This window comes from Scomber scombrus, chromosome 2 (genome assembly GCF_963691925.1).
Source record: "Scomber scombrus chromosome 2, fScoSco1.1, whole genome shotgun sequence".
NCBI lineage: Eukaryota > Metazoa > Chordata > Actinopteri > Scombriformes > Scombridae > Scomber > Scomber scombrus.
Window position 1 is genome coordinate 3,692,776 of NC_084971.1, and position 25,550 is coordinate 3,718,325.

Genomic DNA, 25,550 nt, shown 5'->3' on the forward strand with positions numbered 1-25,550 from the left:
GACTCTTGGAGGTCAAGATTGAGAGAACATTTATATGATGAGTTTAAAGCTCAAAGCTGAAACACATATTGTCCAGGGTAAGAGCAAGGGGTCTTGAACATGTACATTTCCCAGCAGTTATCTGTTGAATTGTCGCTACAAACATTAATTGCATGAGTGCTATCAGTATAATAATGTTGACCTCAAAGCCAAATGCACTTTTGACATTGTAAATGTGGTGGACAGACTGTGTCATTGCCTCGCCACAAAGTGAGGAGCACATAAGCCAGAAAGGTTTTTAAGATTTTCATTATTTATGTGTCTGACATGCCTGATATTCATCTGTGGCAGACAGTTGCATTATGTGACCGACAGTGTTCAGCTGTGGAGTGAAGCTTCCAAATCAGTTTTGCGTGCAATCTGAGTATTGTTTTTGTTTGAGATCAAAATAAACCCTTCTCAAGATTGAAATGTTCTCTCAGCAAGGCCTTTAAACCTCTGCAACATCTGGACATATAGTCACTGATTTTATATTTTCAGATGAATACTTAATAGGTGTACTATAATTGTTACATTTATGTGTATGTTATTTCAGAATGGAAAATGCACATTAATTAATATGAGCACTTGGTTCCATCAGGTAAATGTGCCATATTTAACCATACAGGCTCATTTTCATCTGAGTACATAAGTGTTGAGAAATGGTAAAACAATGACATAACCACTACTCTAGATTATGACAGTATGTTTGATTGTCCAGTAACGACTGTTTTATAGATTTGGACAATGATTTGAAAGATGATGATGTTTCTTAGTTCTGTGGGTATAGTGTTCCAGGTATGTGCTGCTGGATAGGAAAAAGCTGTTGGTAGTGGTATTTTACGATCCCCTCTGGTAATAGCTCTGATAGATGAGTTTCTATCCAGTGTTTTCAAAGCTGACTTATGGAGTGTTCTACTGATGGTAATGTGGTCCTACCTCTCTGTGTCCAGCCGGAGCTGGTAAGACAATATTTCATGTGTGAGAGAATCATGGCATTGATGTACAGTTTTGAGGCCCTGGAAGTTAAATTGTTCCTAATGTGTCTAAAATTTCACAACTTTCTAACTTGTGTTTTAAATGTGAGATACAAATCTATTATTACGCCTTAATAATTAAACTTAAGCACTACTGATAGTCTTCTACCTCCTTCTATAACATCTGGGACTGGATCTCTATTTGTAGACTTTAAATAAAACACATACTTTTTTGCTGACACTGAGGTATAAACATAAGTTTGTTAACCAATAAGATAATATATTAGATTAGATAGTTCTTCTAGGGCTTGCCTCTTGTTTTTAACCAGCAGATACTATATATGACTGTATCATCAGCATAACATCTGACAAGTTACAGTAGTTGTAACTTAAGATAGGTCATTAATGCACAAACTAAATAACAGAGGACCCAAAGTTGAACCTTGAGGTACACCAAAATAATTATCAACCATTTATGAGGTTTTATAGTAATAATAATAATAATAATAATAATAATAATAATGCATTTTATTTAAAGGCACCTTTCAAAGCACTCAAACACACCTTACAAGGCACATAAAACACAACAACAGTACATCAAACAATATAAATCAGGTAACATTTAGTGCAAAGATAAAGAATAAATATGAATGATAATGTAAACAAACACATTATTTCCTGTCTGTAAGGTATGATTTTATCGATTTAATTAAATTAGGTGAAAAATTTAACTTTGACAACTTGTTAATTCAATTCGTGATTAAGTGTATCAAAAGCTTTATTTAAATCTGGGAAGACGGCCCCTACCCCTCCTCATGTCCAATTTGACCGTAATGTTTTCAAGAAGAAAACAACAGTGCAATGAAACCCAAATTACTGAAGTACTATTCCAATGTGATATTATCTGTTCAGAGATCCAGTTTTCTGCAATTTTTGATGGGTGTAAAGTTACTAATGACCATGTGTTCACCCGATTTAAACACTGGTATAATTATTGCAGTTTTCCAGGCTCTTGGAAACAGTCCTTCGTGGATCAATTAAGAGCGCTTCGATAAATACCTTGTCTATGCCATATACCTCGTTTGCACTTGAACAATTAAGAGAGGACATAATCAAATGTACTTTGGAATTGGTCACTTCTCTAAAGGTCAGACTGGGAGCATCAGTATTCAGAGGAGCAACAGAAAAAGTCGATCCGGAGAATTTCTTTGGTTCATGTAGAGAGGTTTTGTATTATTAATGCCTCCAGGTCCAATTGCTTTTCTTCAGCAAAATGGTCTCACCACCACTACCACACAGGTGCTGTCCAACTTCAGTGGTATCTAGCATGTCGGGCCTCTATACGGTAAATAACACATAACAAAAAGCTTTCACCTCAGCAAACTGTGGAAGAACTGTCAGGGTAGTAACAAGCTGGGCAGCCAGGAGTGAAGAGAGCCTGGAGGGCTGATGCTGCAGAAGCTGTCAGAGTTCTATTTTGGGACGCGCACTGTGCGGTAGGTGTGGTGGTAGCCCTGGTAATGAGGCTGCAGAGGGGAGAGCTTATGTCTGCTGTACCACCAAACATGTAAGGAAGATGAAGAGTTGTAAGCTGATTTGAGATTTGGTCAACCTGAGCCTTGCTCGGCCACACAGAGAGCGGGTCGGTTGCGTAAGGAGCAGACTTGAACAAACAGAGCTTCAACCTTGTTCTGTTGTAATCAATTTGTGAGCTTAGTCAACGCAGCCGTGAAATGTTCTGCATACGATATTACAAATCTGTACAAAAAACATCTGGAGCTGCCCGTGTGTGATAGTTTTGCTAGGCAACAGCTCCATCTCATGACTAAGATCTGTTTTTGTTCTCACCTGTTCTGACTCCAAATCTCATTCACCACACATACATCAAAATCAGTGTGAGACATACACAGAGACGCTATAGTCGACTGGCAGCTTCCTCCTTCTCATCGCAAAGTGGCCAAAATATACAAGGCTAAACAAATGATATGGCTCTGCTAATTCAAAGAGTCATTCTGTGCCTGCCTCACACTGTTCTTTGGGTACCTGAATGGATTATTCAGTGAAAATGGAAATGTGCTTTGGATAAGTAGGCCATCCTATTCACAGTTGTGTTTCATCTGGGAAATCACCAATACTACAATACCAATAAGTTTAATGTCACGGTGGTCTCTGTCTGTCACTCACCGTGTCTGCTTGTCATTCTCCTCACACTGACTCCGTCTCATGTCTCGCCATGTATGTGCTTCTCGCTCTTCCACGCACTCTTTCTTTCTTGTTCTCTCTTTCTGTCTCTCTATACCTCCCTGTTCTCTCTCTCCCTTCATGTGTGCGTTGCCTTTGCTTCCCCTCTGATCCTCCAGTCTTTTTAATACATATTTAATGCCGTAATGATTATATGCTATTCCATCTGCGGGCATCCCTACTGTACTGATGGCTTTTCCTCTCGTAATGATGTCAGGAAAACGTCTTCCTCTGTCTTTCTGGGGGTAAAAAGGACCTTCTGGGGACTCTGAGCATTTAAATCAGAGTAAACCTGAGGTCCTTTTTCCTCTCACTTTAAACTGCCATCCACAATGAAGACAAAGACACAGTAATCCCTGCAGCCAATGCCGATGTTTACCATGTCACAGCGCTTGACTTTACCTCCGTGTAGTTATAAATTTGTCTGACTTTGCAGCGTGCAATCCCCCAGGGTCAGACAACAACTTCTATAGGTGGCATCTGCCCGAAGGCAAAAGAACCAATGGTGATGTTCCTGAAACACATTTGTCTGCCTTTCAGGTCGAAAATGGGTTTGGACAAAGAGCCTGGCTTAATTCACCTGGAAACCAGCATCTCTGAAGGACGTGAGTAATTGAATTCTGAGTTCAGCGCTCCATTTTCCGGTGTCTTTGTACAGTATCGTGAGCGTTGTGCTAAAGCAGAGAGGAATCGGGGAAGTTGTGTAGACAATTCTGCTGAAGGGTAATGCAAAGGGACAGCAGGAATGGCAGAGTCCAGGGACACACAATGACAATGGAGAGAAAAGTAATGCATATATTAGAATGCTTTTAAAAGCAAGTGATTTAACTCAGTGGCGCTCCCATTGAGAAATATCACTCATCCTGCTGAATGACAATGAACACTGGGATATTGTGGGTTGATATATGATGTCTGACTTGATTTGCTTATTGAATATGATGTCAAAATCCTTTAAAAAACTACTTTTTTTCTCCTTCTTTTTCTCCATAATTATGTGGCTGAACATTCCAAACATACAACTTTGACTCAATTATATTTACGTATGAGATATGACTTAGTTTACTAGTCATGAAATGTGAAATCACCTTGTTATCTCAAGTTCTTTTTTTAATCTGTCTCTTGTGAGTCCCTTAATTTTATTAAAGTACAAGACAAAATTCCCAGAATACCCTTTTAACACTTAATATTAACTGTATTTTTCTTTTTTTCCACTCAGTTGATTAAATTATATTTACATACGAGATATGAAATTGTTTACTAGTCATGAAGTATTATTCAGCAATGTGAAATCACCCTGTTATCTCAAGTTTTTTTTAAAAATTGCAACTCAAAATTCCAGGACTACCCCTTTAACACTTAATATTTACTGTATTTTTTTTATATTTTTTTCCACTTAGTTTTCACCAAAGCCTTCAAAGACATCCTTGCCACCTTTCTGTCAGAACATTCCCTTTGACGCCAGCACAATAGAGAAAATCACAATCACACAAACACACATAGCAAACATCACACAGCCACAGAGACTATCACTATTGATCATGTGTATGTGGAGGAAGCCGACACATATTTGGCAGAGGCTAACATGTGAGGACAGGCTCTCTCACGGCGCTGCGATTGAAGGAAAAGAAAGCAATTGGCCTCTCTGGTCATCTGTCTTCCCCTCCGCCCGGCTCCTCCCTTATTGGGACCACTTTATTGACACGAGTAATGTAGGAAGCCAAAAAGGCCACTTGGCTCTGGGTGAAGGCTGCCTTTCTTCATTGGCTAATACCACCAGCGTACCACAGCTTGACGTGTGTGTGTGTGTGTGTGTGTGTGTGTGTGTGTGTGTGTGTGTGTGTGTGTGTGTGTGTGTGTGTGTGTGTGTGTGTGTGTGTGTGTGTGTGTGTGTGTGTGTGTGTGTGTGTGTGTGTGTGTGTGTGTATGTGTGTGTCTTTGTGTGTGTGTGGGAGCAGATGCGCTGTATGTCACCTGCAAGCTGCAGAACTGCACAGATGCCAACAAGGGCAAACCATTCCCCGGCTACATTGACCCCAATTCTCTGGTGGTGCAAGATGAGTATGTGTTTGTCCAGGTAGGTAATTGTCCAGTTTGCTCAGTGAAAAACATTCGAGCGTGTATGAGACAGAAAGTGTGAGGATTTTGTTGGAAATTTCCAAGGTTATTGTTAGAGAGGTTCTATTACTACAACCTTATGTATCCCTGCTGAAAAATGGTTCAACTGTGTGTTTTTTTTCGCGTCTCCAAAATGCTTTCGCCCAATGGTCATCTTAAGGTGTCAACTGCAGGGAGGCCAATCTACTATGTGTCTGCTACAAGAGATGTCTTTACACCAATGAAACTGCCCAAGTACACCTTGCCCAAGGTAACTATTACAGCCTGATTAAGATCTACACATAATTATTGGTTCTAAGGTAGTGTTTCTTGTCATGAATTACCAATGATACAGGAAGCAATTTCGGATTTAGTCGATAGAAGTTTTTTTTTACATTCAAAGGCTCATAACAATAAGCATCCAGCTCCGTTATGAACGCGAGTCCAAAGTTACGATAAAGCTCCGGTTCATCGCCGGGCTCTGCGTGACGCTCCCTCTTGTTATTTATGGACGAATCAAGGCCAAAAGTAACTCTTGCAGTTTTTCCAGAATTGTTATTCCACGCTGCTCCACGAGCGCATGGCCTCGGTTGTCACGTCCCCACTGACAATTAAACATGTTTTATTCAATCAAGCCTCAGGCGCCCCAGTTGCTGTCGGATCACTGCAAGGTGTTATTGGCACAGTCAGAGGTAGATGAAGCAAACAACCAAACAGCACGGCCTCAGCTGCATAATCTCTGTCCAATAAGCCTGACATAGTGTTATGTGGTAGTGATTGCAGTATCCTCTTAGTTCAAATGTGCGAATGCGGAAGAGGTAGAGTTCCTGATTGTTTAGTATGATTAAGACAGCAGGAGTGTAAGAACAGTATACATGTTTTATATTTGTTATTGAGCCATAAGGCATCATGGGAAAATTAAAGTGTATTCAAATTAGGGTGTATTCAGGCTAGATGTTTTTTTTTTTTAAATCATATTAATTTTAAACAAATGTTAATAATATATAATATCCATACTTTTTATGTGTATTCAAACAGCACATATGGTGTTTTTGGTATAACAAGATACGCTGGTTTCTTGCTTTAACAAGAAACGTTCATATTTTGTTTTTTCAAGAAAAAATAAATCTAACTTTATTACTTTAATACTTTATTGATCCTTCATAGGAAATTGATTTCCAGCGGCTAAATCCACACATAAGACAGCCAAATGTAACATCACATAGAAACACATCTCTGATTATCCAATGGAAGAAAAAAAAAACTAAAAATACCCAAAAGTTGTATTAATAAAACAAATATATGTATGTATATGTAATGAATAATAATAATAATAATAATAATAATAATAATAATACAATACTCTGTGTGCAAAAAGTGCCAGTAAAAGCGCACTGCAGTGTCTAAAAAATATGTGAAAGATGTAATCAACAGTTTTGTGGTATAATTAGATTTTTATCATCATATATAATTACTGTTTAAAAGTTTAATTTCACCATGCCAACCCATCTCTTTTTAAAACAAGTTTAAAAAAAATAAGTTTATCATACGTGATAAAATGGCACAACAAGACTATGTTGATATAATGAGGAGTGACATATTTCTGCCACTGTGCTGCTACAAACTGAGCAAAGTCTATTTATTGTACACAGTTTGTAGGTATAACAGAATAAAATAGTCATGTTATTACAACATACCGAATGATTCACTATCAACAAACCTGTTCAAACTTTATTCTATTTATACAACATAACACAACACCATCTATCTCATTAACTCATTGAAACCTTTCTCCTTATAATATGATATATTGGTATGTTGCTATAGCAATAAAATATATTGTTGTTGTTGTTTTCTTATTATAACAGGAACATTTACTTGTTTTAATAAGATCCTTTTTACATCATGACAAGATAGTTTGATGTAAAGTGACATATTCATATAACACATTACTGTTTAAACAAAACACTAGTTGCAACATATCACTTCATGTTATATTACTAAACATTTTCATTAGTACACAAAACCATAACTGTAGAACCGTATGTCATTTGAACAAGAAGCGCTTCTCCTCGTTCAGATATGTACTACACGACAGCACTTGAACGTTTCGAGCTTCGAGTCGGTCTCTTTCATGTATGTATTTGATCACGACACTCGGCTTCATCGTCGCCTTTTTTTCCTCCTCTCCCAGGACTTGCATGTGATCAGCACGGATGAAAACCGCGTTGTGGCAGCCGTGCAGGAGTGGAACCAGAATGAAACCTATAACCTGTACGTGTCCGACACATCGGGGGTCTACTACACTCTGGCTCTGGAGAACGTCGTCAGCAGCATGGGCCCGGAAGGCAACGTGATGGTAGACCTATATGAGGTAACGGACATTAATCTAAGTCTAATCTAACTACGAGTCAATTTGAAAGTAGAATGACACTTCGGATTTACATTTGTATTGGTATGCCACACATGAGTCCATTTTTTTCTCCAAGGCTGCAGTAGTCATTTTGTCCAATTTCTTAATTTTAAATAACGGCGTCAAATATAAAGGCCCGCTTGATGAGTGGCCCGGCCTAAAAGGTTTATTATGCACGCTGTTCACACACTATTTCAGAGAGCGTGTAGGCATAAATGATGAAATGTACTTGTTTTGTCATTTTGGAAACGAACCCTGCTGCTGTAGGCCTACAGTCTTCAAAGCACATTGTATGAATACGAAACAGCTTCAAAGTGCTGACATCAACAAAGGCGAGAGAGAGAGAGAGAGAGAGAGAGAGAGAGAGAGAAAGAGAGAGAGAGAGGGATTGTGCCAGGGATATAGATTTTTTTGTGAGGTGGAGATTATTTCTTTCTTTGATGAATAACTGCAGATATTACTTCACAAAATGCTCTTAATCCAAAATGAAAAAAAGGTGCATTACAGGTAATACTGGGGGCTACTTTGGTGCACACGTACGATTTTTTAAAAGATAAAACAATATCTGTGAATCAGATAATTAAGCCGACGACGATGCCGCTCATGTCTCACCGTGGCCTCGCCAATGGAATCAAATCCACTGTCTTGATTGAGGTCGCCACCCCAAAACGTAGGATATGCTAAATCTCTCCTCCGAGGGGGATTGAAGTATCTGTCAGTTACTAAAGTGGAGTTTCATTGCTTGATGTGACTGTCATGGACTCAATTCACTATCACTGAGCTATTCCTCTGGGCCTCCGATGAGGAGTCCGAATCATTTAAGAAACACATTGATTACTCACAAGTCCCCAGACAGTCAATCATTCTCCACTAAGTGTTTGTGTCTGTATTTGGTTTTGTTGGGAATACAGAAGAGGTAAGAGTGCATGGTTGTGATGCTCCTGGGTATATGATCACATTCATTGTTAATGTGACTGGTATAAGGGCTCAATGATGTTTTTTTGTGTCCATGTGGTTTAGTCAAATTTAAAGGGGTTAAAATGTGAAGATATACATATGAATAACTGGCACACATTCTTTTTTTGTGGACCCAGCATCAAATTTCTGCTTTTAATCCATTTTGAGAGAATATATTAGAGGATTATGGCAAACATGTCTAAGAGGTGTAACCATAAAAACTTTGTACCAAATAATTAAACTTGTTTAAAAACAGTAAATTCTCAATAACACACCATATCAACTAGTTTGGCATGATCTTACATTATAATTTTTATATTAAATAAAGGTAATGGAATACAATTGTTCTAATGTTACATTAAATCTGGGGAATCATGTCAATCAGGAACCATTTACATTTTTTAAAAATGAAGTCATTATTAGTATAAGTCCACTTAAATACACTGTAGGTGGATAAAATATGTAATATGTATCATTCTTTTATGGTTACACCATTTGACATTTTCAGGAGCATTCTTACTTTTGGTAAAAAATGGTGCAAATGGGATTTCAAATGATATAAAACCAACAAAAATACTAAATATACATTTTAACAAACCTGATGCTGCTTTTAAAAGTAGTTTTTAAGATATTTAATTATAGTAATTAATGATCTGATTATTTCATTTTTAGCTGATAGATTGAAACCTCTGCAGCTGCTCACAGGTGTGATTTTAATACTGAAGGGTTTTATTGGAACATTGTGTAACCTTTGTGTTTTAATCTTTTATATAATAATGAACTCATTTTATATACCAATTAACTGATGAATTGCTCATCTTGTCAACCCTTATTTGTCACTGACTCATATAGATAAGAGAATGCTTCGTATCCTTTAGACATGTGAGTTCTGCCTTTTATTTACTTTCCCTTCTTATTTCCACAGGTAGCGGGAATAAAAGGGATGTTCCTCGCCAACAGAAAGACGGATAACCAAGTGAAGACGCACATCACCTACAACAGAGGCAGAGACTGGAGGTTACTGCAGGCCCCGAACAAAGACCTAAGAGGAAACAGCATCCACTGCGTGCTGGTGAGTTTCCACCGCGTACCGCCTTCGTACATGTTTTTACATGCGTGCGCTCACATAAAAAAAAAAAGGCCTTGACAGGAGTCGACTGATCCCAGCAGCAATGAGAGGCAGAGCTCAGAAAGAGCAGCGCCCGTCAAAGCTGAGCGCTCTGAGGCTGCTGAGCCGAAAGGTCAGCCATTTTGATTCAGTCCAATAAGCTGACCTCTCCCCATTTAAGAAACACAGAGAGAAAGAAGGTGTCAGGCGGGAATGCAATCACTTCTTTTTTTTTTTTTGTCTGTCTTTTTTCCTTGAAAGCTTCTGAAAGTTTGGCGTTTCTCATAGTTCAGTAGAGTGGAAGATTTCAAAGTGAAGAGTACAGCTGTGTATCATTTGAGCTGCAGATGTGGTGTTTGCTGAAGAAGCACCATCAAGGAAAAATGGTTATTAGCACATCCTCTCTTATCATGAATTTATACACAAAAATAATTGCCTCTTTTTTTTTTTGGATAAACCAATTAGTGATTCTGTGGCACGCCTCGCCTTCTACCCATATTATACAGTCATTTGTCAGGAAATGTCAGAGTTTTAATAAACCTCTAAACAGGCCGTCACAACATGGCCTGCACCACTGGCATTTTGCTGGGTCGTAATGAGAATTGTGTCGGTAAAGGTTAACCCAATCAAAATTAATGGTGAGACCAGCCAATGGGGGGGGAAATGGCGTTTGTGATAAAACATGACTCGGGAGGGTTACGCATCCAAGTTACAGCAAACAGCCGTTAGATTTGTCAGAAGCGTCTTTTTTTTTTTTTTTTGTGCGTGTGTTTTTTTTAGCGTCGGCTCGGCTCGATAGTTTCCCATAATCGAGTTTTTGTGGTTCCTTTCTCTCCCACAGCCGTACTGTTCATTACATCTCCATCTTCACGTGTCTGCGAATCCCTACACATCTGGAAACATCGCCAGCAGGGACTCGGCTCCGGGGATCATTGTCGCATCAGGTGAGTGTGAAGGGAATCTCTTTTGGAGTGACATGTTGTTTCTTTCTCTTCAAGTTCTGCTTTCGGGCTTTCATTAAAAATAGAAAGCCTTTGTTAAAGCCTTTTATGACCTTTTTTTTTTTACTTTATATATTATATAGTAATTCATTAAATTCTTTGTAGTTTTGGGCTGATATAATACGTTCTCCACCATCATCATGAAGAGTTTGAAGAGTTTTCTTTAAAACTATTAAAACCTTTTGTTTTGACTACCACTTAGTAATTAAAGAGCTGATTATTTCATTTTTAGCTGATAGATTGAAACCTCTGCAGCTGCTCACAGGTGTGTTCATAATACTTTTTCTTCTTGGAGTTCTGAAGGGTTTTAATAGAACACTGTGTGACCTTCTTATTATATCTTTCATATACTAATTAACTGAGAAATTGTGGCTGATATAATAAAAAACCTCTAGCAGGTGATCACAACAGGTGTTTTAGATACATTTTTAAAGGCACTAGATTAAAACAGGCTTTTGAATTTTTTGAAATAAATGTATCTTGAATTTAAATGGCCAAATGCATTGTGAATTGTATTTTTTGCTTAGAATTCAGACATAAAAACGACACATTGTCCTTTTTTTTTGGTAAGAACATTTACAGTAGAGGATGGTAGGGAGTTGAGGATAGGGTTGGAGTTTCTTTTCTCCATGAATTAGTCAGTGTTACACTAACTCAAAGAGACAAAGGACCACAAAAATCACTTAGACAGACAAAGCCAGAAGAAATCTGCGTCTTCCAGTAAAAGTCTTGGCTCTCAAGCATTTCAGTGCAGAGAGGTTCCCAGTATGACACTACAGCTCTCAATGTTGTGTTTTTCTATGAAATTACATTCGGCTGTTTGCAGTTTCATGCTCTTACTTTCTGTTTTCAGTTGTTTGTCCATGTAAAGCATCTGTCTGCGACCCCCCCAGGTATCTGACAACATGCGTGTTTCGCTTCAACCTTTGAACACGAGGAAATGACACAACAACAGAAAGCCAGTGGACCAAAAAACTCTATAATCCTCATGGTTAAGCCCCTCAGAACACCAGTGGTTCTGAGACTGCGGGGGGGGGAGAGAAAGCAGAGTCTCTCATTGACTGAGTTCGTAGTAATCAAAGAAATGTTAGAATATGAGATCAGCAGGCCCGCAGGTGAATTCACACCTCAGTGATATTTACTCCTACCTGGAGCCTCGCTGTCAATAACAAATCAGCACATGCCTCAAGGTGCTTGGAGAAGGCCACACTTACACTTAAAGTGTGCGTTTCTGGACCTTTGTGAAACACTGTGAATGAAACAGGTTTCAGAGAAGTGGAAATAGAAAAATTGACAGGTTTTGATTCATCCGTGTTATTAGTCAAGCTACGTTTTGTTGCAGCTTGTACAAAATAATTTAGTTGTAACTGCACCTGCCACTTAATAATAAAAACCCTGACAGTCAAGGAAAATGTGATATTTTTTAACATCATGGTTCTATACTTGTTTGCCATCAGTTCATGTTACTGACCATCTGTAATTGTCAAATCTGGGGATGTGATAACATAAGGGCCCAACAATGTGAGGACAAGGGAAAAAGAGCGACGATATCTAGTCTGTAGATGTCCAATAGGTCAAGATCTTCAAGGTTTTCATAATATAACTTGGCGATTTCCATGGTCCTGGGGATCTACCAATTGAATGCAGTCTTTATGAGTAGAGTGTGTATGTTCTCCCCATGTCTACATGGGTTTCCAGATTCCCCTAAACAGGCCAAAGATGTGCAGGTTAGGTGAATTGGTGACACCAAATTGACAGTAGGTGTAAATGTGAGCTGGGATAGGTTTATTTCATAAAAAAAGTGGTTTTCATAATATAACCTTGCAACTTCCATGGTCCTGGGGATCTACCACTTGTCTGTAGTCTTTATGAGCAGAGTTTGCATGTTCTCCCCATGTCTACATGAGTTTCCAGTTTCCTTTAAACAAAGACCAAAGACATGCATGTTAGGTGAATTGGTGACACTAAATTGACAGCAGATGTAGATGTGAACAGGGATAGGTTCCAGTCCAAAAAAACAGTTAAAGATAATGGAAGGATTACATGGAAACAATGGAGATGGTGAATGATGGCCAACATTACAATACATAAAAAAATGAATTTTCTTCTTCTTTTTTGCTTTCTAAAAATGTTATTTTCTTATTTACATAGTGATAAATAACAAAAGACCACCAGTTACTCTTTTATATATAATTCAAATTTAGAATAACTTAATAAACATCATGTCCATAGGTCTATTATGCTGATTTACACTCCACAATCCCAAATGGAGACTTTGCAGTTCTACTTTGCAAAGACAAAGAGAGTGCAAATGAGAGTGCTAGTATTTTTTGACACATATATATATATTTTCAGCACATCCAACACATATACAAATGTATCCCTGAGTCAGCCTCGTTCCACCCCATCTCCCTCCCTCTCGAGTTATCCAACGATAGAAATAAATAGCAGCAATAATGAAATAACATAGACATTGTTTGAGAATGAGAGTGAGCTACAGGGTTGGCACACAGAAGAAGCTTCACATCACGTGGTCATGTCTTTCATACCGACCTGTCGAGGTAACGTGTAGTTATTTTCCAAAAATTGAAGGAATTCACCCATATTTTATGAAAGGTATCAGACTTTCTCTTTGATAGGAAAGGTTAATTTCTCTAAGGCAATAAAGTGAGAGAGGTTTTTTCGACTGTCAGACTGATAGAGGGGTTTTTCTGACTTTTCCAAAAAGACAGATAGAAAAGAGAACATATTTTCTTCTTGGTGTTATTACACTTCAGAGTCTTGGAGAATAGACCAACAAACAGTACAAAGAAAACAATTGCGGACATTCTGGTAGTGTGGCTGAAACTATTTGTGATAATGTGCCAAGTACGTCTATCCAAAATGATTTCATCCTTGGGCAAACCCTTAAACAGTGAAACACAGTGCCTTTTTCCAACGTTGCATTTCACACATTGGTCAGGATTATTGGCATCATGATGGTGTCGTAGGGACAGAGTTAGATAAGTACACGTTCCATTTGTACGGCAGGACTCTAAATCTGGTGATAATAGACTAAACCTGCTTCGTGTCTTATCTGCTTTCAGTCTTTTCTTATCTCTGTATTCAAGTCATCACACTAGGCAAGTCTCCTGTTCTCTGAAGACTCTGATTTAGCTTTAAGTAGTTTATAGAAGACACTTGATCGTGACCGCTACGGCGAGCACTTCTTCTAACATGGAAAAAGGTGAACGAGGAAGTGAGTGATTTTGCGTCTTTGATATAGAACTCCTAAGCTGCAGATACTTAAAGAAATGTGCCAAAGGGATATTGTGTTTGTTCTTACGAGTCTCAAAAGGTCAGAAGTGTGTCATTATTGTATAGATCACTGATCTTGTTGAGGTCTTTGTCAGCTCGTAATTTGAACCCAGGATCATGTGTTCCTGGCGTAAATCTCCTGTTACCCCATAAAGGTGGAAAAGAGGATATCTGTTGGTTTGTTTCTAAATGACTTTGTACTTTGAACCAGAGTTGAACTGCATTTTTGAGAAAAAGATTAGGCATTTTCTTTTTTTAAATCTATTTTGGTGATTCAGAGAACAAATAGAGTCGTAGTGGTCTATTTTCACCTATGGTATATATGTTTTGTCCAAAAACCAACACATTGTAACTCTCATTTGGGCTGCCCAGTAGTACCAAGGTAAACTGGGTTGATGGAGCCCTCCTTTCTCATAGGAAAGGTATTAAAGATTGGAATGTAATTGTGGTCTTTTGTTGTTCCAGAGAAAAATGTGTAATAATCTTCTTCATTTTGGGTAAAGATGAGGATGGGGGGGTTCAATGATAGGGATTGATATTCATCTTGATAATATTAATGCATCCAACTTGGGGATAAAAGGAGTAATGTCCATCTATTGATACAATCTTTTACAGAGGCTATGATTGGGTGGTAGTTCTTCGGTACATTCAGGAGTAGTAGAGTAGTCACTAGTGGTTTCCAACGTTAATCCGTGTTACAGTGTTTTGAGGCAAATTTACTTTCTCCCAACCACTCATTCAAAGCCATTGTTCTGTCACTGTTCATTGGTCCTGCTGATGTCTCCTTTAGCTAGCAATTCAAACAAGTTTAGCTCAAAACCGCTGTGTTGGTCATCAGTTATGTTGGAGACTAAGAGGGACTGAAGTCACTGTCCCTGGTTTCAGTGTGAGGGTTAGGGTTAGGGTTAGGGTTACTAAAACAGTAAAAGCTAAAACTGTGTTAGTGGGACTTTGAATGGTAACTTTAAACATTTGAACTGGTTTGTATTGGTTGAAAGGGTTAGGGCTAACCCTAGGGTTAGAGATACCAGAGCTTACCCTAACCCAATAGTCGATTTAACATAACTGTAGCAAGGCAAGAACATCAATCACTGGAGGACTGCACGACAGAGAATTTCAGCTGGCGTTTAGTTGCTTTCAGTATTCAAAGTGTAAAGCACATTTTCTCTCAAAGAGTGCTCAGACTAGGGGACAACTGTGATTTCTGAAACACTTAGTACTTTTCTAGCCCTGTGTTTAACCACCTGGCACCAGTTACAGCTAAATTAAAGCAATTACAGCAGTCTGCACAGCATTAGGGAAAGCACTTCTTAATACGGTCAGAACTGCTGAAAGATGAATGCAGTAATCTGAATTTATTGGTTAATTTGGGAGTATGGGCGAATGTCGCACTGCACATTAGATCTTCGGGAGCACTGTAATTACAGCCTCAGACTGCAGCTGCAGGCTGCTGTAGCGCCGCTGCTGCTCTAAAGCCTCTTTATAAAATGTGGGATTTATTTGATCTTAAAAAAAAAGAATCAATTGCCCGTGTTTGCATTATACACTTTCCCCCACCTCAAGCACTTGATGTAGTTTGTCTCTTTATCTGTCTGTGAAACGCTGTCTCACCTGCAGGCTCCATCGGCTCTGAGCTGACCACCAGCAACGTCAGTGTGTATATCACCTCGGATGCGGGAAACACATGGAGACAGGTGAGGGTACTCTTTTATTTTTGATCCTGTCTGCTAAAGTCAAACCGATATTTGGATTATCTTCCTCTTTTTTGTGTGAGTAAACTATAATGATGTTGCAGCCTTTGTGCATATTTGACCGCTTTTTGAAGGAGGATAAAAATCATTTTTGGACATATTTGTGTAAACAGCGTATAAGCTACCAGCCTCTGGGTGGGCTTTTTCTAATTACAGCAGTTGACAAATATTTGAGAGCTGGCGTTGCTAGGAGACACGCTCTCTCAACTTCTGTGTGCTGTGCTCCTGACTGGAGCATGGCTTGCTACCAACTTTGATACAAGACTTTTCCTTCCCTTTATCAACAAGCACACACAGTTGTAGCTATATCAGCTGTTGATGTAATCTGTCTGACACTTAATAATATTCAACATTTTGTAAAGTGCTGCCTCCCCCATCAGCAAAACAATCAGAAATGAGTTATCTCCATGACTAGGTTTGGCCTGTGACGCTTCATATTCTCCTTGTTCTGCAGCTGAATACGAGCAAGATGAACAATGAAATGTTTGGTCTAAAGATACATCTGGCAACATCGAATGCGCAGCTAATTTTGTATTCCACTCGGAAAATGGAAACTCCACTCGCAATTAGGTGCTAGTTAGCCTAGCATGCTAATGTTAGCGCTAATTCACATTAATTAACTTTTCAGTTCATGCTATTTCAACACCTGCTTAGTCACTGGCAGCTCCCAAACACACACTCAGTATTGCATTCTAGAAAGGAGGGAGTCCAGGTAGTGTTAGCTGTGAGTATTGTAACAATTTCAATGACTTAATCCAAGGAATGTAACTTATTACATTTGATGACTTTTTGATGACTTTTCTCATGTTCTAACCAATGTTTTCAGCTGTTAGGGTAAGTGTTCCCATTAAGCACCAAAATCTAAGTTAAGCTGTTTTTCATGGATACTGACATGAGATATAAGGGAGATCATTTCTTATAAAGCAACATTTATCTCTCATTTTTGTATTCATTAGTTCATGTAGATTTTGGAATATAAAATAAAGATATCATTATCAAAAGTCTGGCATGGAGCTTAATTGGTACTGTGACACCATTTAAGCCCATGTGTGCTCCAAATAAACCCACGTCATGATTTATTTACATAATATAAAAAACATTTTTTTCAAAGAATTAAAAACAAAACATCCTGAGCAAAATCTTAAAGGTGTGACTTGAGATGTAACCTCCTTTGTAATCATCAACATTTTCATAAGTAACACATTTTTTTCAGATTACAGTTACAGTAGTTATGTAACTAGTTACTCCCCAACACTGACAGTGATAATGATAAAGACTAGATTGTTAGAAGACACTGCGATAATTTACCCTTTGCTTTGAGTCACAACAGAGGAGGAATATAGAATTTAAATCAGAGGCAGGGGTAAACAGCCCCAGCTGGTTAATTGCCTGTGTGACTGTTTAGGTCAGAGATGTCCAAACTATTCCATAAACGTTCATGTGTCTGCAGGTTTTCTTTCTTACCAAGCAGGAGCACACCAGGCTGGACTCATTTAATCGACTGATCTCAGTCTTTAGACACTTGATTGGTCAAATCATGTGCTCTTGATTGGTTGGAACAAAAACCTTCAGACACGACGACTCTTTATGGAATAGTTTGAACATGCCTGATTTAGGGCCAACACACAAAGGTGACATCACTTAGTATCATGTCATATGACACATGTCATACACCACAGATGTGTGTTGCCTTTCAGAATAAAAATGATATCACAAATTATTTTGAAAAAGAAAAATACCAGTACTATCATGTGACTCATATAAACAGAATATATTTACACATACACATCACCATGATAAGTGTTATTGATATTACAGAAGTGCACATGATAATTCATTTTTCAAATAACATGCCCGATTGAACTGTAAACAAACTAAAACAACCACTCACCATATAGAGCCAGCCATCTCTCTCTCTCTCTCTCTCTCTCTCTCTCTCTCTCTCTCTCTCTCTCTCTCTCTCTCTCTCTCTCTCTCTCTCTCTCTCTCTCTCTCTCTGTTTTCTTTTTAAGGTTGATAATGAAATGAAATCTGAATAGTAATTTAATTCAGTGGCTGCGTTCAGTGCAGGTGGGTGGCCCTTACCTCACTTGATCCTGGCGTTTTAAATTTATGGGGCTTGTTTCTAATTAAACACGGCAATGAAATATAATTATTCAGAAGCTGATGTGGCAAGGTTTAACTGTGATGTATACTGTGTGTGTGTGTGCGCGCGCGTGTGTGTGTGTGTGTGTTATTACCTTGCAGTCTTGAATGATATAGTGTGAGTGTGTGCAGATGTGTGTTGGACATGCACACATGTTAAAAAAAACTAAAGAAAAAACCCACTGCAGAGTGAGTGCTCTCTCTCTTTCTTTCTCTCTCTGCAGATCTTCGATGAGGAGTATGCAGTGCTGTATCTCGACCAAGGAGGGGCCTTAGTCGCAATAAGACACACTCCGCTTCCCATCCGACACCTGTGGTGAGTCATTATGACACGGGCGCTATTTGTCACAGCTTGACTAATTCCCCTGGAGGAAGCTCCAAGTCTTAAGTTAGTCAAACAAAGGCAAATGAGTTTGTCTTGGAACAAGGGGGAGCCTGGTATTACTCTAGTAAGAAAACTCACCGGCCGTGGAAAACTGCGCTTTGACAATTGTCATTCAGTTTCACCTTTCCCGTGTTTGAAGTCGTAATGAGCCCGGCAGAGCGCCTCAGCCCTGCTCGGAATGTGAAATGAAGCTGTTAGACGACTCTCAGGGTCATTAGCTTATGCACACAGTCAGGAAATTAGCGCGGGTCCCTTGTGAGACTCGCTGTCTCTGTTCCCAGGTTGAGCTTTGACGAAGGACGGCAGTGGAGCAAGTACAGCTTCACCGGCACGCCTCTGTTTGTGGACGGAGTGCTGGGAGAGCCTGGGGAAGAGACTCTCATCATGACGTGAGTGACAAAAAAAAAGAAAAAAAGACTATCAATCAACTTGTGTATATGTATCAAAGGAACAACAAATAGCCCGTGTGAGTGTGTGCATACTGTGTGAGTGTTCTACCTCCTCTACCTCCTCCGCCTTAACCCAAAGCATGTGCCGTCTGCATCTATATATCTAAAGCCCGAGCTGAGATTCAGCATTCCTGACTGCCTGTTTTCCTTTTCATGAATAAAAAAAAAGAAAGATTTCTCTCTCAAGGTCTTACCCAACATCAAAACTGGCTGTCTGCAGATTATGATCACAGGAGATCAATGCTTTGGCAGCCAGCGACAGCGTGACTGTCCATTTGAAGAACATGAAGGAAAATGATCAAAAAAAAAACCCTGAGAGAACAGACGAAGAAACTTTGGTTTTAAAAAAAATAGGGGAAAAAAAGTGGGATGGGAAGCAGGAAACTAGAAATGTGAACATTGTTTTTTGTTGTTCTTTCACATGTATTAATAGAATAGCCCAGAGAGTGTGTGTGTGTGTATGGTATGACACAGCATTATCCACCTTTACTGCAGCCGAGAATTCAGGACTTTTTTTTAGATATGTTACCAAAGGGGGCCCCCCCCTTACATCAATGTTTCATGACACCTGCCACCAATGACAGACTGACAGTGGGCTGTGTAGTCAGCTCTACAGGAGAGCGATAGGGCACAGCTGGAGAGAGACAGAGAGAGAGAGAGAGAGAGAGAGAGAGAGAGAGAGAGAGAGAGAGAGAGAGAGAGAGAGAGAGAGAGGGAGTAGGAAAAATGCACAGCAATAGTTTCAACCAGAAGACAAGAGAGTTGTTTTTGGGGAGTGGGAGGGGAGGGCGGCAGTGAAAAGACAATGCTGGGAATAAGTTCTCGAGCCCCCCCCCTCCCCTAAGCTGGCGGGCACGCCATTAGTTTTCATAAGACCATCATGCACTTTTTTTCTTATCAATTTGTACTCATTTTTACAGCAAGTGCCTGTTATGGTCGGGCGCCTCGAGAGCTAATTGACAGATTGATTGTGATAAATATGTTGTGGTATGGATGGGTGGGGGGTGGGGGGGTCAGCGTAGAGAAAACACACCCCTTCAATTTAGCCGGAGATGAAATATTTATCTGGTTAGTCTCATAACCTTGGATGCTGTTTTTTTTGGATCATTTTTGACCATTGAGAATATATATGCGTATTTATTATTGTTAACTTTCAGAGGAGAAAGTTACAGCTTTCCAATAATCACATATCAGCTCAAACGTATTGAAAATACACCCCCATCAACTTTCAATCTAAATATGTAAATAGGTATTATCGAGTATTATATTCCGAGTCTAATCTATAAAGCTTGGTGTTATTCTTTATTTCCTTTTTCTCACTAATCCAAAAAACCACAACAACGTGTTAGCTCCTGTCTTAATACTTTATCATGTCTGTGGCAGTTAGCTTCAGGCCCATTCATCCCTACTGAAAATGTAAATCCTTAAAAATGGGCCACAAATGTATAGCACATATCTCTTTTTTTTTGGGGGGGGGGGGACATTAGTCACACAGGAGGGAATAGTGCTTTTGTTCGGGGGCTATGTTCGACCCCAGATTAATGCACATTTCATGCTCTGGTGAATATTTATGGCAGGAGGAAGGTGTGTGTGTGTATATGTGTGTGTGATTAAGTCCAAAAAAGTGTGGTGCCAGTGGTAATGAAGGAGCATTTCCCCGGTGTAAAACATATCACTGCTGTGTTTTAATAGTTTTTGGATAATAATGGAGTTCTGTGGCACAGGAGATGATATTTCAGTATTTTGGATTCACTCACACACACACACACACACACACACAGATTGTTGTTACAGGATCAGTCCATTACTGATTTTTGTCTCTGCATGAGATTTTTTTTTTTTTGACAGTAAGAACAATGTCAAATGCCACCAGACTTTTCCTCTAACACCATTTAGGCTTTATCATTGTGTGCAGCATGTTGTGTGTGTGTGTGTGTGTGTGTGTGTGTATATATATATATACATGATGAGCAGCAGCACGTATTACTTTTCAGAATATTCGGTCACGTCAGTCATCGCTCAGAGTGGCAGCTGGTGAAAATAGACTACAGGTCCATCTTCAACAGGAGGTGCACGGAGGCAGATTATCAGACGTGGCACCTACACAACCAGGTACGACCCCACGCCTCGTTGAAAAAATGCTTTTTTGGCAATCGTTGGAAAAAAATCTCCACCTGAAGATGGTCTAAAGAGCAGAGATGAGAAAAGATGGTTTAACATTTTAAGTGTTGACATGTTTGATTGTGGAAGCTAGATATGTTATTAACATGAGTGTGTAGCATTGGGGCTGGCAGGCAAGAGAAGTCACAGGTTGTTTTTCAAAATAAGAGTTTTATTTAGAAAAAAAAAAAGAAAAAATATATTTTTTAAAAAGATGTGTAACTCAAATTCTGGATCCATAAAACACATTAATTAACAGAACTCAGCTCATGTTATGTTAACAGAAAACAAACAGGACATATATCATATATTCATATCTAATGGCTGATCAGACCATTTGGAAATAAAAGGCGAAACAGACACACTACCAACTGAGCTATAAATAACAAACAGGACAATTTTTCAAAGGTTAACTTATTTTAATATGAAGCAAACATCTAGTATATTCTAAAGAATCAAACATATATATAACATACATATCCTTCCTGTGATGTGGTGGGCATTTGTTGGCACCTTTTTTTCAGGGCTGGAGAGATGCAGCACTGCTTACTCACAAAATGAAAATTTAAGACAGCTTAAATCAAGATAAACTGTAGTGTTAGTGTCAGTACAAAAGTTAACTCGACGTGCATGTTAAAATATAGAAGTAATGTAGTGTCAGAACCGCTACATAAAGTATAAGTATGATATATGAAACAAAACCTATGTGTCACATCAGTTATTTGTTTGTGATGAGCCTGAGATAAAGATAAAGATAAAGATAAATTAAGACAAAATGAACTATAGATGGAAAGTATAGATGAAAAAGTATAGAGTAGAATAGATACTTTATTGTCATTGCTTTGATAAACAATACAATGAAACTTAGTTGAGAAGCATTCCATATAGCAGCATCCTAATTGTCTTAAAACGATAAATAATGTCTTAACATCAATAAGTGTCCTAAAATAAATAATTGCCTTAAATAGTCATAATAGATAATTATTCTCATATAAAATGTGATGTTAATTAATTCATTAATAATTTAAAAAATCTATTAAATAAATATATTTTGCCCCATTGCTGACCAGGATCGTAGCCAGGATTGACAGAACACACACACACACACACACACACACACACACACACACACACACACACACACACACACACACACACACACACACACACACACACAAAAAAAATCCAAATAACTAAACCTTCATTCTGAAGCCCTGAAGAGGATTAGGATAAACTACAACTGAATGAGCTATTATTTCAAAATAAGAGGCCAGTTTCTTCTTGGGGGGGGGGGGGGTGTGTGTGTGGAGCTCATCTCCTCTGAAGCTCCGGCCGTGTGTTTGAGCCTCTCGATCAAACGGCAGTCAGGTAATGTGTGATCACCGGCTGACCGTCTCTACTGCTTCAAGCCAGAGACCTCGTGAAAAAACCTGGACGTCTCTCAGTTCCCAAAGCACTCGTGCACATTCTCCGCCAATTCCTGCTGATGCTCTGAGTGAACAACCCCCCCCCCCCCTTTCCACATGCATACATTAGACCTGCCCCAAAACGCCCCCCCCCCCCCTTCTTCAACCTGGTCAGGCCTGAAGATGAGCCAGAGACTCCAGAGTGCTCCTTTATTCACGGCCCAGTTCTGTAATTGGTTTAGATACCCCCCCATATGCTCAGAGCCAAGTTAATGATCAAAAACGTATAGCATGGAAGTCGACAAGGGTCCGAGCCAATTACACACAGCTAAACCTGCCTAAATGTAGAGGGTAGCACCTAGTCTGGCTTCATATAACCCAGAGAGAATGCTTGTTTGTGGGAAAAGTTAGGGACATTTTCAGGAGTTGGGACTCTATTTGTGGATGATTTTTTTAAAACGTCTCACTAGTGACACCTAATGACAAAAGAAGGAATGTTCGGGTAATAGAAGCAGCAGTAGTGTATGATGGAGGATGCAGTGAAACGAGCCGGTGTTATCTTCTTTTCCTCCCCTCTTTTTCCGATTTTTATAGTCACACGGCACTTAGATAGAAGCCTAAAAATGGATCGGGGTGCTGGCAGCTTTGAGATCGAAAGCCCCCTTCTTATTCGTTGGTATCGCAAGCAGTAACAACAACAACAAGAACAAGAAAAATGTCTAAAAAAAGGATTCAAGTAACACACATTCTCTCCGGTGTGACACTCAGGAACAGGAGGAACAGTGGTTGAGTTTAGCACAGCACTTGCCTTTCACACACACACACACACACACACACACACACACACACACACACACAGCGTGATGAACACATGGTTGGTTGCATCGTGTAAATTATTTATGGCTTCAAGCGTGACAGAAGCAGCTCTTTTTTCCCCCCTTTAACTCTCTGTATGACTTCTGTTTTTTTTTTTTTTTTTTTAATTGGGGGGGGGGGCCCGCAGGGTGAGCCGTGCCTCATGGGAGTGAAAAGAATCTACCGGAAGCTGAAGCCCATATGTCCAGGTGTGTGATGGGGAAGACGTACTCTGTGTCCATGACGTCAGGTCCATGCGACTGCACAGAGGCTGACTTTGAATGGTGAGATCACTTATTGGCTTTTTTAACCATCTCTCTATCTATCTATCTATCTATCTATCTATCTATCTATCTATCTATCTATCTATCTATCTATCTATCTATCTATCTATCTATCTATCTATCTATCTATCTATCTATCTGTCTATCTGTCTGTCTGTCTCTCTCTCTCTTTATCTTTATTTTGCTATCTCTCTATCTTTATATATCTATCTCTCTGTCTATCTCTCCCTCTCTATCTCTACCCCCCCCCCCCTATTTCTCACTCTCTGTATCTCTCTCTCTCTCTCTCTCTCTCTCTCTCTCTCTCTCTCTCTCTCTCTCACTCCCTATAAGGGTTTAAGCTTGAAGACTACACATTTATAACACAAACTGGATGTATAAAGTTTGAAAGATTTTGGTGTTTAAGAGGCAAAGGATGGTCTAATGATAAAATACACTAGAGTTGCATTATGAGAAGTGCAGGATTCAGTGTTTATGCAGCTTGACTACAATTGCAAACATGTTGTTTATTACCTGTCTCTTATGAGGCCCCTCTGGTAGGGCAATACAATGCTGGAGTACTCCTTTAAATGAGCTATACATGCAAGCAAATCATCATAAAGGTGTGGGTTTAATTTCCAAAACTGGTTGCTAAGGAGTTAATTCCTGAGCAAACATCCTCCCGTGTCCTCAAATATAATCAACATGAATTTGATAAAGCAGTAATTGTAAAAAATAGTTCTCACATTCAAATCTATCAGAATGCTCTATCATTTCATTTCATTAAATTCATTTATTTTCACTTTCTATATTGAGCACAGGGGGAGTTTCACTTATAGCTTCATTAAACTTGAGGACTGACACTGTGCCCCAATCACATCATACATACTAATGCTATGCAGTATAAGTGATGTACTAATCTTCATTGTATACTGGTGCAGTTAGTAACAGGAAATCAATACACTTTAAATTATGCAATGTGTGTGCTGATGGACGTCACTCAAACTGCTAGTTTGTAATGCTGATGCCATTAAAACTCCAAACAAAGAGAATGCTAAATGTTTTTTTAATGAATGATTTTTAATGAATATGTGCTGTAAATATATATAAAAAAACACACACAAATAAATATTATGAGTGTTCAGAAAAAAAGCCTAAATGATGTCCTAAAACATCTGGACTCTGTAGTTTTTAATCAAATGTCATTCACATTTTCAGTTGTGAATTAATAGTAATTTTCCTCACTAGGAAAAAAAAAGATCAGTATTGCATTGTGGGACAATAGCATGCATCAACAACATAATTAAAAAGAATATTTAGTCTGCGTGCTGACGTCTGTGAAAGTAATTAATTGTGACACTTTTTAGGTTTGACCAATGAGGCTTGACTAAAGAGTTTGGAACGAGACAACAATAACCCACACACAAAATAAATAAATAAGGCTTCTCAGTCAGAATCTAACAAATGTAATGTTAAATGTGTTTGATATTTGTTCTTATTCATTGTGTTAACCATTATAAACTGGTCAGGTATTATCCATATCATATACACATTCAAATTCTATATGAGGCGTATATAATCATACACCTCAATATGTCTCCTGCTGTGAGCTGTTTAGGCAATTCTGAGCCATTATATCAACATTATACAGATACACACACACATGTGGATCCAGCATACAATTTCTGCTTTTAATCCATTTTGATAGAATATATGGTGTAACCATTAAATCTTTTACTAAATAATTAAAAATAAATAGTTACAATTGTTCTAAATATTACAGTTAATCTGGGGAATCATGTCAATGATGTCAGGAATCATTTTTAATTATTAGTATAAGTCCACCTAAATACACTGTAGGTGGATAAAATATGTAATATGTATCATTCTTTTGTGGTTACACCATTTGACATTTTCAGGAGCATTCAGTCTTACTTTTGGTTAAAAAAAAATGGTGCAAATGTCATTTCAAATGATATAAAACCAACAAAAATACTAAATATACATTTTAACAAACATGATCCTGCTTT

General features: G+C 38.7%; 1 protein-coding gene across 1 annotated transcript in view; it reads left to right on the top strand.

Moving 5' to 3' along the window:
* LOC133988371 (VPS10 domain-containing receptor SorCS1) overlaps window positions 1–25,550 on the top strand; it is a 177,171-nt gene that overhangs the window by 128,076 nt on the left and 23,545 nt on the right. The window contains 12 exon segments of the mRNA XM_062428007.1: window positions 3,777–3,841; window positions 5,192–5,310; window positions 5,512–5,601; window positions 7,525–7,704; window positions 9,626–9,772; window positions 10,650–10,752; window positions 15,724–15,800; window positions 18,227–18,318; window positions 18,669–18,776; window positions 20,831–20,948; window positions 23,406–23,456; window positions 23,459–23,541. Coding sequence (XP_062283991.1) covers window positions 3,777–3,841; window positions 5,192–5,310; window positions 5,512–5,601; window positions 7,525–7,704; window positions 9,626–9,772; window positions 10,650–10,752; window positions 15,724–15,800; window positions 18,227–18,318; window positions 18,669–18,776; window positions 20,831–20,948; window positions 23,406–23,456; window positions 23,459–23,541 — 1,233 coding nt within the window.